Source organism: Enhydra lutris, unplaced genomic scaffold (assembly GCF_002288905.1).
Source record: "Enhydra lutris kenyoni isolate GAN:26980312 unplaced genomic scaffold, ASM228890v2 scaffoldscaffold58, whole genome shotgun sequence".
In the NCBI taxonomy this organism is placed as follows: Eukaryota; Metazoa; Chordata; class Mammalia; order Carnivora; family Mustelidae; genus Enhydra; species Enhydra lutris.
This window is the reverse complement of record NW_019154142.1, coordinates 9934741-9949882: the sequence shown is the minus strand read 5'-3', so window position 1 is coordinate 9949882 and position 15142 is coordinate 9934741. Positions and strand designations below refer to the sequence as shown.

General features: G+C 43.6%; 1 protein-coding gene across 2 annotated transcripts in view; it reads right to left on the bottom strand.

Annotated features, from left to right (window-relative positions):
• Positions 1-15142, bottom strand: part of LOC111158318 (prolyl endopeptidase) — a 119689-nt gene that overhangs the window by 35252 nt on the left and 69295 nt on the right. For both annotated transcript variants that reach the window (XM_022520289.1, XM_022520290.1), the window contains exon 10: positions 4880-4983. In XM_022520289.1, the coding sequence (XP_022375997.1) occupies positions 4880-4983 (104 nt within the window). The remainder of the gene's footprint in view (positions 1-4879; positions 4984-15142) is intronic.

Genomic DNA, 15142 nt, shown 5'->3' with positions numbered 1-15142 from the left:
TTTCTTTTCAGTTACCCAGCAAACACCTTTGGGATGCTCCTGGTGTTTCGTATGCATTACAGCAGGTAAACCTCAGCAAAGTCCCTATTAAGCATAAGAAAATAGGAATCAAGACAGTTCAATCTGTTAAATACCTATGATTCTTACTATTTTCATAATATAGTGTTTGCTTTCACCCATAAAATTGGACTTTCCTTCCCAATTTTTTGTCTTTTATGAAATGTGGAAACTGTCGCTAATGGGAGTTATTCATAGTACATTCCGTTCACTGATTTTTTTTTTTTTCAGGTCCATAAATTTTGTCTTTCCTTTGGGGACAGAAAAAGAAAAAAGCCAATCCCTCAGCCTGGCTGGACAAATGAGATACTGAGAAACCAAAAGGTGCACTTTGTTCCTCCTTCTACCACATTCCACTATGGTGCCAACACTGGTCCATCCACAAACAACAAAAGGCAGCCCACTGCACGGGATACTGAGGGCAGGATTCCCTTCTTGAATTTGCTGTGAAATTTTTAATCAACCTGCCACGAGAAGGCAGAAAGGCAGAGGCAGTCTCCAAATGAGGCTGGTGGCAAAACTGGTCAGGAGTCTCATGGGGAACTAGGGACAGCGGCAGGGCCCACCCTCCCGTGTCTTCAACACCACAGCACTGACCGAAGGCTGAACCCTGCCTGGGCTCACCCGAGAATACCCTGGCAGTGTCTGACCTTTCAGATCTGTATGTCTCAACTCTCCAGTCTGACTGTAAATTTCCCACGGTCAATGTCCCGTGTCTAGAAACTCTCTGTATTCAAACAGTACCATTGGCATTGAAGGTCAGGTCATACCTGTTGATGAACTAAATTTAACTAAAATGTCCCTGTTACTTCGTGTTTAAAACACATTAATGGTTATAAAGGTAGACAGATTTTTTTCAGGTAAATCACTTATCACCAAACTTGTCTTATGAATGTAATTTCTAATGTTCAGCATTTCAGCTTTTTTTTTAATTTAATTTTATTTTTTTCAGTGTTCCAAAATTCACTGTTTATGCACCACACACAGTGCTCCATGCAGTACCTTCCATAATACCCACCACCAGGCTCACCCATCCCTCCAACCCCTCCCCTCCAAAACCCTCCATTTGTTTCTCAGAGTCCACAGTCTCCCACGGTTTGTCAGCTCCTTTTTAAAGAGAGGGGCACAGAGGTTCTAATCAATATAATGTGGACATGTCATTCACAATAAAAAAAGGAAAAAGACAGGATTAGTCACGTGCAGATTTGATAACCCCATCTAAAACTAAATTTTTATATGTATCCCTGATTGGAAGAGAAACAATTTTCCAGGATCTGATTTTCAAAATTATATTCCTGAGAAAGATCAACTTTCTACCTGCAGCTGCAGTTAGGAATGGGTAAAGGTTATACAGTTTTGTTCTATGTCTGCCAGCAGAATATGACACCATACCCTCCACGTGCCCCCCCCACCCAAATTCAAGATGTGCTGGGTCCTGGGAATGTACAACACATAAGCATAGCCCTCTGTGGCCTAATTAGCCACGTGTTTCTCTGACCTTCTCTTTCTCCTCGTCTTGGTCAATCTTACCAGCTGTCCCAGCAGGTAGCTATACGTGGTCATGACCACCATTAATTGCATTTGACTAACCACGCAGCGTAATCCGTGCTGCAGGATTTGCTCCCAACAATAACATGCCTCACAAAATGTAAGAAGGGATCACAGACAGCCCAGAGGATCTTCTTTTTAAATCATATACGGAATGAATATGAACACCAGGGTCAAGAGGAATCAAAAGCGACATTACCCTAAAGTGAATGAAAACAAAAATCTACCCCCTCCCTCGCCCAAATGCTGTGGATTTTATAACACACCATCAGGACGGTTTCCAGTCATGCGCCAATCCCTCTCTAGGGCCTGCTTTTACAATGGTTAGGTCATCGCTGGCAACACCACTGAGAGCCTGATCAAAACGTGAGGACATCTGTCACGCTCACATCTCACGTCAAGGTTCTGCTGATACACGTGACTCTAAGCCACCGCACGACGGAGCTGAAGTGACAGAAGTCTGTGGTGTTGGGATATCAAAGAGCATTTCCAAGGCACCCGTAAATGATGAAAGAATTCTGTTTTGGTAACTCAGTGCAAGACGTCTGCTGTGTGTAATCAATAGGCAGAAACTCTGCTGTTGGCATACTACGACCACTCTGCAGGCAGAGCTCCACTGTCAAAGTCCGGAAACAAGGAGCAGCGCATTGACATGTGGGATGCACCTGTGTTCTGTCTAGCTACTTGTACATATTTACCATCTTTCTCCCTTTCTTCTTCCCTACTGCAGTGGTAAAAACAAAAGGTTGTCGTCCGGTAGCTCAACATCAGGGAAGTTTTCTCTGTGAAGCAGAGAGCCAGGCAGAGGAGCTCAGCTGTGTGACGCTGCAGACACCGGTGTCACCCAAGCCCGTCCCTTCCCTGGTTAAATGTGTAGATGTCAGGCTACCCACGTGGCTGAGAGATTTCTACTCTGCTGAGCATGTGCTCAGGTGTAATGAGTTATCTTTTCATTTATAAAAGAGAACAGTACAGATTAGCTGGTAACTAGTTTCTCTGGGTATCACTTATCAAGAATATTACTATTGCCAGCATGGACAAGAACGGCTACTTGACAGGAGAAACAACTCCAACTGTTCCCTCCCCTTACCCCCCCTGTGAGGAGAGTAACTTCCCTGTAAGCAGCTGCCTCCCTGGCATTATTATAGGTGCCCCTCCCTCCTCAAACCCCAAGATAACTACAGACTTGAGCACTAATTATTTGGGGAAAGCTGGAAAGGAGAAGAAAATAATGTGTTTTCCAATAGAGCTGAGGGGCTGAACAGTCAAGATGAGGCGATGACAAAGGGTGTCTCTTGGGTGACTGTCCAATTCTAGGGCAGCCAACGCGGGACCCTTGAGGGCAGAAAAGGGACAGTCAGCGGGTACTGCTCGGGCAGTCCTGGCATTACTGATGGGCGATGGTGTGTACGCACACACCCTGGCCCCGGGGTTGCTGAGGCAAAGACTAGACACAGGCCCTGGGAAGGTGACATGTGACATTTGATAGGGACAGATCTCTAATACATGGAGAAAAGGGATAATAGCCAAGAGTGACAGCCTAATAATGATTTTTAAAGTCTACTACAGGACTAGGTGAATGAGCGAACCACGTAAGTGCCAGATGGACTACTGGCTCCCACAGGATCTCTCTCCAGGTAATAGCTCACCTTGAAAATGAGAGCAGCAGCAAGCCAAAACAGATACAGAAGACTAATAGTATGTTATATTATTTCGAATACTGACTGAAAAAATGGATTATATTCTATGTGCCAGACACATAATATACATCATGTCATATAACCCTATACGAATCCTGCAAAATAGAGATCACCTCTAAAAAAAACTTGAAGAGAGGTTAAGTGACTCACCCAATGTCACCCAATGAGTACATGCACATTTCAGGCCCAAAAGAGCTTCGTGACAAAGGCCCTGTGCACCTACTGAGAACACTGGGATTTTATAAGTACTTTTTTTTTTTTTTTAAAGATTTTATTTATTTATTTGACAGACAGAGATCACAAGTAGGCAGAGAGCCAGGCACAGAGAGAGAGGGGGAAGCAAGCTCCCTGCTGAGCAGAGAGCCCGATGTGGGGCTCGATTCCAGAACCCTGGGACCATGACCTGAGCCGAAGGCAGAGGCTTTAACCCACTGAGCCACTCAGGCACCCCTATGAGTACTTTTTAATATAGACCAGGGATCAGTCAACTTTTTCTCAGAGGGCCAAAAACTAAGTGGGCCATATAGGCCCTGTTGCACTCACCCTATCAATGCACCAAGCCCGCCACAGGCACTATGTCAACAGATGGGCGTGGCTGTTCTCCCACAAAACCAGAGGCCCATTTGCCAAAACCTGATCTAGAACAAGGGGTGACAGGCTGCAGCCCTGGGCCAGATCTGGCCCACCATGGGTTTCTGTAAACAACACTTTACTTATGATCTAGATGTAGCCCACCATCCAGACCATTTCTAGACAGGTGACAGGTAACTCAGCAGGCTGAAGTAATGATCTAGTTTCAGAGAGACACCGTGGGAGCATCCACTCTTTGTTCTACACTCGGTTTCCAGTGTTCGGATTCCCAGTCTGTGGTCTATGTGGTCTGGTCCTCCAGGTGGGAGAGGCCTGATAAAATACCTGGTACCTCACAGGTGACCTCTCACTGCAAAGGGTCAGACATGCTACATCCTCAATCAATAAGTGACTCAGTTTCTGGGAGACTCGGTGCCTCTGGGGAGCTGGAAAAGCAAAAAAGGAGCTTCATGACCCAAAAGGACGGGTGGCCAGAGATGGAGCTTGTGGTGCCATGACAATTAATCAGTTGTCATTCATTCTAATATTTTGTGGAGTGCCTCATCTGCGCCAGGCACAAGTACACGGGACCATCAGATGGAGAAGACGGACTCAGAGTGCCTGAGGAAAGACTTTGTGTAGAGCAGATCTGTGTTGTTACCTGGGACACCACAAGACCTGGGCTAGCCAACTCTCACGCAAGCAGACAAACGGTGTTGCTTCGACAGCTCCTGCAGGAATATCCCCCCACAGGGGCTCCGGCGCAGGAAGATCCCCCCACAGGGGATCCGGCAGCTCTTCGAGAGCAGCTGCTGGGGGAGCAGAAGCTGCATGCTCTAGGAGGGTGGGACCGTGCCGGCTCCCTGCCCAGGGAGAGCAGAAGCGCCGAAAACACCTGTTGTCCGTATTACCCGCGCTCCCTCCACGGCTCCTGACCCACTAGGGTGGCGACAGCCTGGCTCGGGCGGAAGTCAGGTTTTCTAACTCTCATAGATGCTCCATACCTGGATTGTCTGGTAATCGGAAGCATCGATCCCTTTCACGGTAACCTCTCGGAAGACTCGTGGCTCCAGTTCCTCTTTGGTGAGGTCACAGTGATAAATGATACCTAGAAGGAAGCGGAAGTCCTGGGTTAGTTCACAGACTCACTGGATAGGAGGGGGGCGACGAGGGTCACACGGCACAGCCAGATGCCATGAAGAGCGAGGGAGGAGCATCAGCGAGGGACCGCAGTATTCTCTGCTGCTGAGTAAGGGTCCCCGCACCAAGACAGCTGAGAACGGCCCAGTGCAGGGGGTGCTATGCGAGTGTTCCCTCCTCCTCATCACCACCACTTCGGGCCTTCCTTCTTACACCTGTAACCTGCGAGGACATTTTAGAAGATTCCACAGCATTCTGCTGAGTATGAGAAGAGGCACAAAAATGTCACGGTGGAAACTTAACAGGTCGTGCCTATGCCAGTTGGCTTAGGAGTGCAGGTCAAAGAAAACAGGAAACTTCATGAAAGGCCATTTCACCTTCGAGGTGAGTACGACAAAAAACTCAAACAATTCGCCCACAGTCAACAGCCAGTCAGGGTCTCATGCTGGGAACTGTGGGGCTCCAGATACCCGATGGCCACCCATCGGTGGACACACATGTGGATAGCAATCAGGGACTCAAGATGGCCAGGTACCATTTTCGAGTTACTTTTAAAATTCTGATCATCCCATTAACTGTGTGCAGCACAAATTAATGAATACACACCAAGAATGCCAGCTTATTTAACCCTTAATTAAAATTCCATTTCCTGAATTTAATGCTATTACACTCTAACATGGAAGAACTCGATCAAAGAAACAATAAGTAAGATGAGATGTTACTATTTGGAAACAATGACACTGGGGTGGTTTATGAAACAGAATTAGTCATTCACAGTGGCTGGTGTGGAAACAACCCGCCCACACAATACTTTAAACATATGCTATCAAATATATGAAAAATCAATTCAGTGATCCCAATACTTGCTGGAAAACTAGAAACTAAAATGGTACTCCCACAGGGCACATTCGAATTGATTGATCATGTATTATAAGGGTGGTTTGCTTTCTTCTCAACTCCTCTGTGCATGTGGTTCATGAGCAGATGAGAAACAACACTCTGCACCCCCAATACGTTTACATTCATTAGTAGCATGACTGCTGATCTCTACGAATGCCATCGCAAGTCTCATGCTTACAGACAAATTATTTTAAGGTACTGTAACAGGAAGTATGATCAATATTGACAGAAAGAAGATAAGTAATATGACCAAAGTACTGCCTTTCCTAGTTTAAGTCATACTTGGATATCTGTTGAAATATGTCTTTGTACAGCAAGTAGTTCCAAACTACACTCTGGGTATACATTTTTGGGGTGGGGGGAGGCATACATTCTAATGTACCACATACTGAATAGTGTCCTTGTCTAGATGAATGTAATCATGAGGGTGAGGCTATTTTCAGAGATATGTTAATTCTAGATCAGTATGTACTTGCCCCCTTCCTCAAAACACAAAAATCTGAATCTTTAAAAAAAAAAGCGAAGAAAAAAACCAAGCTGGGACCACCAAACAACTAACAAAAAAGACTGCAGACAAGCAGGTGCCATTTGAGCCCCTGACTCACCTTGGACCACAGCAGCCTGCACCTCAGCCAATGACACGGGCCCAGGCAGCCAGCACTCCCACCTGTGATAGGTGCTCCGTCAATGACCTTACACAAGCCACCAAAATACTAAAAGACAAATTCCTCTGTGAAAGACCATGAATTGGAAATGTACTCTAAATGCCTGTTCATCCAGAAGAACTAAGACATCACATCCTCTCACAGCAGAATGAAGTAAGTAGACAAAAGGCTCTGGCTACTATGCAGGGAAAGGGTGCCAAGAACCCAACTTCTGCCCTTCTGTTCTGCACCAAAGTGGCACCATGGAGGAGGCTGGGTTAAACCTGAACGTACAAGGCTTAACACATTTGATCAATACTTTCTCTTTACAGATCCATCTGGGTTAGCCTGGACGAGCCCATCACACATTCACATAATGTGAATCCCTATTATCTAATGATGCTTGTGTCCTGTCTGATTTGGCTTGCTAAATCCAAGGGAGGTGGGTTTGGAGAAGACACCTTAGAACCGTAAACTGGAGAGGACTAGTCAGGCGATCTCTAGGAAATTAATTTCCATGTTTAAGGGGTGAAGACAGAACTGGGTAATGGAAGTCCCTTAAGGTGAGAGGAGGTGTCTGGACTTGAGGAATCGGGTCTCCTGATGAAAACAGTGGTTTAACAAAGCCCTATTAGTAACAGGAAGAAGGCAGGGATGATCGGCTCATATAGTCCCAATAATCCAAAATAAATGTAAGGAGGTAAAAGAAATGGGAGTGGGAATTAAGAGGAAAGGAGAAACTCTGGGAGAGACTGTGAAAGAAAAATCAGAGGACTTAAAAACTGGGTATGTACAGAGAAGGCAAAAGAACTTTTTTCTAAAAGATGATCTATACAGACCCACCTGGGTGGCTTTTAATGTTATTAAAAGAAAAAACCTAAATGGAAACTAAAACAAGTCTTAAAAATGTTTGCCCTCCTTGGCATTTACACAAAGGAGTTGAAAAGTTATGTCCACACAAAAATCTGCACAGGGATATTTATAGCTGCTTTATTTGTAACTGCTAAAACTGGGAAGCTTCCAAGATGTCCTTCAGAAGATGAATGTGTAAATAAACCTTGGTACATCCAGACAATGGGATATTATTCAGGGTTAAAAGAAATAAGCTATTGAGCCCTTGAAAAGCTATGGAGGAAATGTAAATGCCTAGTACTAAGTGAAAGAAGCCAATACCATATGATTCCAACCATAAGATATTCTGCAAAAAGACAAAACTGTGGAAACAGTAAACAGATCAGTGGTTGCCAGGGGTTAGGGGGAGGAGAGAGGCAAACAGAGGGAGCATGGAGGATTTTTAGGGCAGTGAAGATATCCCATAGGGTACTATAATGATGGATACATGTCATTACAGATTTGTCCAAACCCACAGAATGTGCAACAGCAAGGGTCAACCATAATGTAAATAAGGGACTCTGGGTGATTACGATGTGTCAACGTAGGTTCATCAATTGTACCAACTGTCCACTCTGGTGGGGATGCTGATAATGGGGGAGGCTGTGATGTGGGGACAGGGGTATACTGGAAATCTCTGGTACCTTCTCCTCGATTTTGCTGTAAACCTAAAACTGTTCTAAAAAATTAAATCTTACATTTTTTCATTTTCTGCCTTTCCCAGTCTGGCAGAGGCTTCTTTGCTCATCCCTGTTTCCCAGAGCCATGCACCTGGGACTTGCTATACTGGATTATTACAAGGTGTGAGTCTGTCTGGAGCTAACCTTAGACAACCCTCTGAGGTTCCATGAATACAGAATTAATCAGCTCAACCACTAAGTGGTTTGGGCCACAGGGAATAAGTGCATCGTGTTCCAAATTGCCCTGGCTGTTCGTGGTCGCCCAAGTTTAACCCAAGGTACAAAAGTCTAAATAGCCTGGGTTCAAGACACAGTCTTCACTGTGTGCCCCCATGGGAAACAAGGTCAGCTGGCACCCACCGGCCAGATGCACACGTCCTAACAGCCGGAGCTGGAGTTATTGTTGGCCCCGAGGCTTTGCTTAGAATTTGGTATCTGTTGTTTACTGCAGTAGTAGACAGCTAACCTTCAGAGACCAGGGAGAGACAGCCTCTGGTACGTATGTGCCTAGATGTATATATACACGCACTGACAGTTTCTTGCTTTTGAGAGATCTAGTTTAATGCTCTGATAGGTATTTTTACTTTGGACCAGCAGGCCTGAGTCTAGAAGCCCTGTTCTCTGGTTTTAGATCTAGAAAACTGCATTAAAGGGAGAAAAGAGAAAGACTAAGGCAAAATGAGTAAGACAAGAAAAAAGGGAAGAACAAAGCATTACGACAACAAATTAGAGCTTGCTTAGAAACTGCCTGGCAGTACAGAACTTTGCAACTTTTCAAACTTCACAGCCGTAATAGTCACAGAGAGTGTTTCATTGCTTGGCATGGAACCCGTCCCTTTACACTAGGTCAGTGAGCCCTTTCTTGCCCAGGTAATGAGGAGCTTGTTCCTGAGTCACACAGAGTCCTTGCAGGAGGTTTACAGGCCCTTAGGGACACTGGCTTTTGTTAAGAATAGGTGAGTCACCCCTATCCTGTTCTCCTCATTGCCCTTTATCCACTTAAACTGTTTAAGCTATGGAATTTTCAAAGTAAAAACTCTGGAACCAGGGAGGAGTCAAGATGACGGAGAAGTAGCAGGCTGAGACTACTTCAGGTAGCAGGAGATCAGCTAGATAGATTATCTGAAGATTGCAGACACCTACAAATCCAACGGGAGATAGAAGAGAAGAACAGCAATTCTAGAAACAGAAAATCAACCACTTTCTGAAAGGTAGGACTGGCGGAGAAGTGAATCCAAAGCGGGGGGGGGGGGGACTGTGGGGAGAGGGGCCGGCTCCCGGCAGGCGGCGGAGCAACGGAGCACAAAATCAGGACTTTTGAGAGTCTGTTCCGCTGAGGGACATTGCTCCAGAGGCTTATCTGGGGTGGGGCCCACGCAGGGTCAGCGTGGCCTCAGGTCCCGCAGGGTCACAGAAGGATCGGGGGTGTCTGAGGGTCGCAGAGCTTGCAGGTGTTGGAACAGGGAAGCCGGCTGCAGAGACGGATCCGAGGAGTGAGCTCATAGCTCGGGATTGCCTTGAAACGGTCGCAGGCTCGGTGGGCTCGGAGCGCGGCCGGAGGCCAGGGTGACGGGAGTAATTGGGCGCTATTCTCTGAGGGCGCACTGAGGAGTGGGGCCCCGGGCTCTCGGCTCCTCCGGGCCGGAGACTGGGAGGCCGCCATCTGCATTCCCGCCCTCCGGAACTCTACGGAAAAAGCTCAGGGAACAAAGGCTCCGGAAAACAAACCCGAGCGGATGACTCAGCCTGGCCCATGGTAAGGGTGGTGCAATTCTGCCTCGGGCAAAGACACTTGAGAATCACTACAACAGGCCCACCAGAAGATCAACAAGAAATCCAGCCAGGACCAAGTTCACCTACCAAGGAGTGCAGTTTCAATACCAAGGAAAGCAGCGGAATTTCAGAGGAGGAGAAAGCAAAGCAGGGAACTCCTGGCTTTCTCCCCATGATTCTTTAGCCTTGCAGTTAATTTAATTTTTTTTTCTTTTTCAATTTTTTTTTCTCTTCTTCTGCTATTTTTTTAACTTTTACCCTTTTCTTTTTAACTAGTTTATCTAATATATATATATATATATACATATTTTTTTCTTTTTTATATTTTTTCTTTATTCGTTTTCTTTTATTTATTTTTTTTCTTTCTGAACCTCTTTTTATCCTCTTTCACCCCCTCACGATTTGGGATCTCTTCTGATTTGGTTAAAGCATATTTTCCTGGGGTTGTTGCCACCCTTTTAGTATTTTACTTGCTCCTTCATATACTCTTATCTGGACAAAATGACAAGGCGGAAAAATTCACCACAAAAAAAAAGAATAAGAGGCAGTACCAAAGGCTAGGGACCTAATCAATACAGACATTGATAATATGTCAGATCTAGAGTTCAGAATGACAATTCTCAAGGTTATAGCCGGGCTTGAAAAAGGCATGGAAGATATTAGAGAAACCCTCTCCGGAGAGATAAAAGCCCTTTCTGGAGAAATAAAAGAACTAAAATCTAACCAAGTTGAAATCAAAAAAGCTATTAATGAGGTGCAATAAAAAATGGAGGCTCTCACTGCTAAAATAAATAAGGCAGAAGAAAGAATTAGAGATATAGAAGACCAAATGACAGAGAATAAAGAAGCTGAGCAAAAGAGGGACAAACAGCTACTGGACCACGAGGGGAGAATTCGAGACATAAGTGACACCATAAGACGAAACAACATTAGAATAATTGGGATTCCAGAAGAAGAGGAAACAGAGAGGGGAGCAGAAGGTATATTGGAGAGAATTATTGGAAAGAATTTCCCCAATATGGCAAAGGGAACAAGCACCAAAATCCAGGATGTGCAGAGAACCCCCCTCAAAATCAATAAGAATAGGTCCACACCCCGTCACCTAATAGTAAAATTTACAAGTCTTAGCGACAAAGAGAAAATCCTGAAAGCAGCCCGGGAAAAGAAGTCTGTAACATACAATGGTAAAAACATCAGATTGGCAGCAGACTTATCCACAGAGACCTGGCAGGCCAGAAAGAGCTGGCATGATATCTTCAGAGCACTAAACGAGAAAAACATGCAGCCAAGAATACTATATCCAGCTACGCTATCATTGAAAATTGAAGGAGAGATTGAAAGCTTCCAGGACAAACAAAAACTGAAAGAATTTGCAAACACCAAACCAGCTCTACAGGAAATATTGAAAGGGGTCCTCTAAGCAAAGAGAGACCTTAAAAGTAGTAGATCAGAAAGGAACAGAGACAATATACAATAACAGTCACCTTACAGGCAATACAATGGCACTAAATTCATATCTCTCAATAGTTACCCTGAATGTTAATGGGCTAAATGCCCCAATCAAAAGACACAGGGTATCAGAATGGATAAAAAAACAAAACCCATCTATATGTTGCCTACAAGAAACTCATCTTAAACCCGAAGACACCTCGAGATTTAAAGTGAGGGGGTGGAAAAGAATTTACCATGCTAATGGACATCAGAAGAAAGCAGGAGTGGCAATGCTTATATCAGATCAATTAGATTTTAAGCCAAAGACTATAATAAGAGATGAGGAAGGACACTATATCATACTCGAAGGAACTGTCCAACAAGAAGATCTAACAATTTTAAATATCTATGCCCCTAACGTGGGAGCAGCCAACTATATAAACCAATTAATCACAAAATCAAAGATACATATCGACAATAATACAATAATAGTAGGGGACTTGAACACTCCCTTCACTGAAATGGACAGATCATCCAAGCAAAAGATCAACAAGGAAATAAAGGCCTTAAATGACACACTGGACCAGATGGACATCACAGATATATTCAGAACATTTCATCCCAAAGCAACAGAATACACATTCTTCTCTAGTGCACATGGAACGTTCTCCAGAATAGATCACATTCTCGGTCCTAAATCAGGTCTCAACCGGTATCAAAAGATTGGGATCATTCCCTGCATATTTTCAGACCACACTGCTCTGAAGCTAGAACTCAATCACAAGAGGAAATTTGGAAAGAACCCAAATACATGGAGACTAAACAGCATCCTTCTAAAGAATGAATGGGTCAACCAGGAAATTAAAGAAGAATTGAAAAAATTCATGGAAACAAATGATAATGAAAACACAACGGTTCAAAATCTGTGGGACACAACAAAGGCAGTCCTGAGAGGAAAATATATAGCGGTACAAGCCTTTCTCAAGAAACAAGAAAGGTCTCAGGTACACAACCTAACCCTACACCTAAAGGAGCTGGAGAAAGAACAAGAAAGAAACCCTAACCCAGCAGGAGAAGAGAAATCATAAAGATCAGAGCAGAAATCAATGAAATAGAAACCAAAAAAACAATAGAACAAATCAATGAAACTAGGAACTGGTTCTTTGAAAGAATTAATAAGATCGATAAACCCCTGGCCAGACTTATCAAAAAGAAAAGAGAGAGGACCCAAATAAATAAAATCGCAAATGAAAGAGGAGAGAGCACAACGAACACCAAAGAAATACAGACAATTATAAGAACATACTATGAGCAACTCTACGCCAACAAATTTGACAATCTGGAAGAAATGGATGCATTCCTAGAGACATATAAACTACCACAACTGAACCAGGAAGAAATAGAAAGCCTGAACAGACCCATAACCAGTAAGGAGATTGAAACAGTCATCAAAAATCTCCAAACAAACAAAAGCCCAGGGCCAGACGGCTTCCCGGGGGAATTCTACCAAACATTTAAAGAAGAACTAATTCCTATTCTCCTGAAACTGTTCCAAAAAATAGAAATGGAAGGAAAACTTCCAAACTCATTTTATGAGGCCAGCATCACCTTGATCCCAAAACCAGACAAGGATCCCATCAAAAAAGAGAACTACAGACCAATATCCTTGATGAACACAGATGCAAAAATTCTCGCCAAAATACTAGCCAATAGGATTCAACAGTACATTAAAAGGATTATTCACCACGACCAAGTGGGATTTATTCCAGGGCTGCAAGGTTGGTTCAACATCCGCAAATCAATCAATGTGATACAACACATTAATAAAAGAAAGAACAAGAACCATATGATACTCTCCATAGATGCTGAAAAAGCATTTGACAAAGTACAGCATCCCTTCCTGATCAAAACTCTTCAAAGTGTAGGGATAGAGGGCACATACCTCAATATCATCAACGCCATCTATGAAAAACCCACCGCAAATATCATTCTCAATGGAGAAAAACTGAAAGCTTTTCCGCTAAGGTCAGGAACACGGCAGGGATGTCCGTTATCACCATTGCTATTCAACATAGTACTAGAAGTCCTAGCCTCAGCAATCAGACAACAAAAGGAAATTAAAGGTATCCAAATCGGCAAAGAAGAAGTCAAACTATCACTCTTTGCAGATGATATGATACTATATGTGGAAAACCCAAAAGACCCCACTCCAAAACTGCTAGAACTTGTACAGGAATTCAGTAAAGTGTCAGGATATAAAATCAATGCACAGAAATCAGTTGCATTTCTCTACACCAACAACAAGACAGAAGAAAGAGAAATTAAGGAGTCAATCCCATTTACAATTGCACCCAAAACTATAAGATACCTAGGAATAAACCTAACCAAAGAGGCTAAGAATCTATACACAGAAAACTAAAAGTACTCATGAAATAAATTAAGGAAGACACAAAGAAATGGAAAAATGTTCCATGCTCCTGGATTGGAAGAATAAATATTGTGAAAATGTCTATGCTACCTAAAGCAATCTACACATTTAATGTGATTCCTATCAAAGTACCATCCATTATTTTCAAAGAAATGGAACAAATAATCCTAAAATTTATATGGAACCAGAAAAGACCTCGAATAGCCAAAGGAATATTGAAAAAGAAAGCCAAAGTTGGTGGCATCACAATTCCGGACTTCAAGCTCTATTACAAAGCTGTCATCATCAAGACAGCATGGTACTGGCACAAAAACAGACACATAGATCAATGGAGCAGAATAGAGAGCCCAGAAATAGACCCTCAACTCTATGGTCAACTAATCTTCGACAAAGCGGGAAAGAATGTCCAATGGAAAAAAGACAGCCTCTTCAATAAATGGTGTTGGGAAAATTGGACCGCCACATGCAGAAAAATGAAACTGGATCATTTCCTTACACCACACACGAAAATAGACTCCGAATGGATGAAGGACCTCAATGTGAGAAAGGAATCCATCAAAATCCTTGAGGAGAACACAGGCAGCAACCTCTTCGACCTCAGCCGCAGCAACATCTTCCTAGGAACATCGCCAAAGGCAAGGGAAGCAAGGGCAAAAATGAACTATTGGGATTTTATCAAGCTCAAAAGCTTTTTCACAGCAAAGGAAACAGTTAACAAAACCAAAAGACAACTGACAGAATGGGAGAAGATATTTGCAAACGACATATCAGATAAAGGGCTAGTGTCCAAAATCTATAAAGAACTTAGCAAACTCAACACCCAAAGAACAAATAATCCAATCAAGAAATGGGCAGAAGACATGAACAGACATTTCTGCAAAGACATCCAGATGGCCAACAGACACATGAAAAAGTGCTCCACATCACTCGGCATCAGGGAAATACAAATCAAAACCACAATGAGATATCACCTCACACCAGTCAGAATGGCTAAAATTAACAAGTCAGGAAATGACAGATGCTGGCGAGGATGCGGAGAAAGGGGAACCCTCCTACACTGTTGGTGGGAATGCAAGCTGGTGCAACCACTCTGGAAAACAGCATGGAGGTTCCTCAAAATGTTGAAAATAGAACTACCCTATGACCCAGCAATTGCTCTGCTGGGTATTTACCCTAAAGATACAAACGTAGTGATCTGAAGGGGCACGTGCACCCAAATGTTTATAGCAGCAATGTCTACGATAGCCAAACTATGGAAAGAACTAGATGTCCATCAACAGACGAATGGATAAAGAAGATGTGGTATATATACACAATGGAATACTATGCAGCCATCAAAAGAAATGAAATCTTGCCATTTGCGACGACGTGGATGGAACT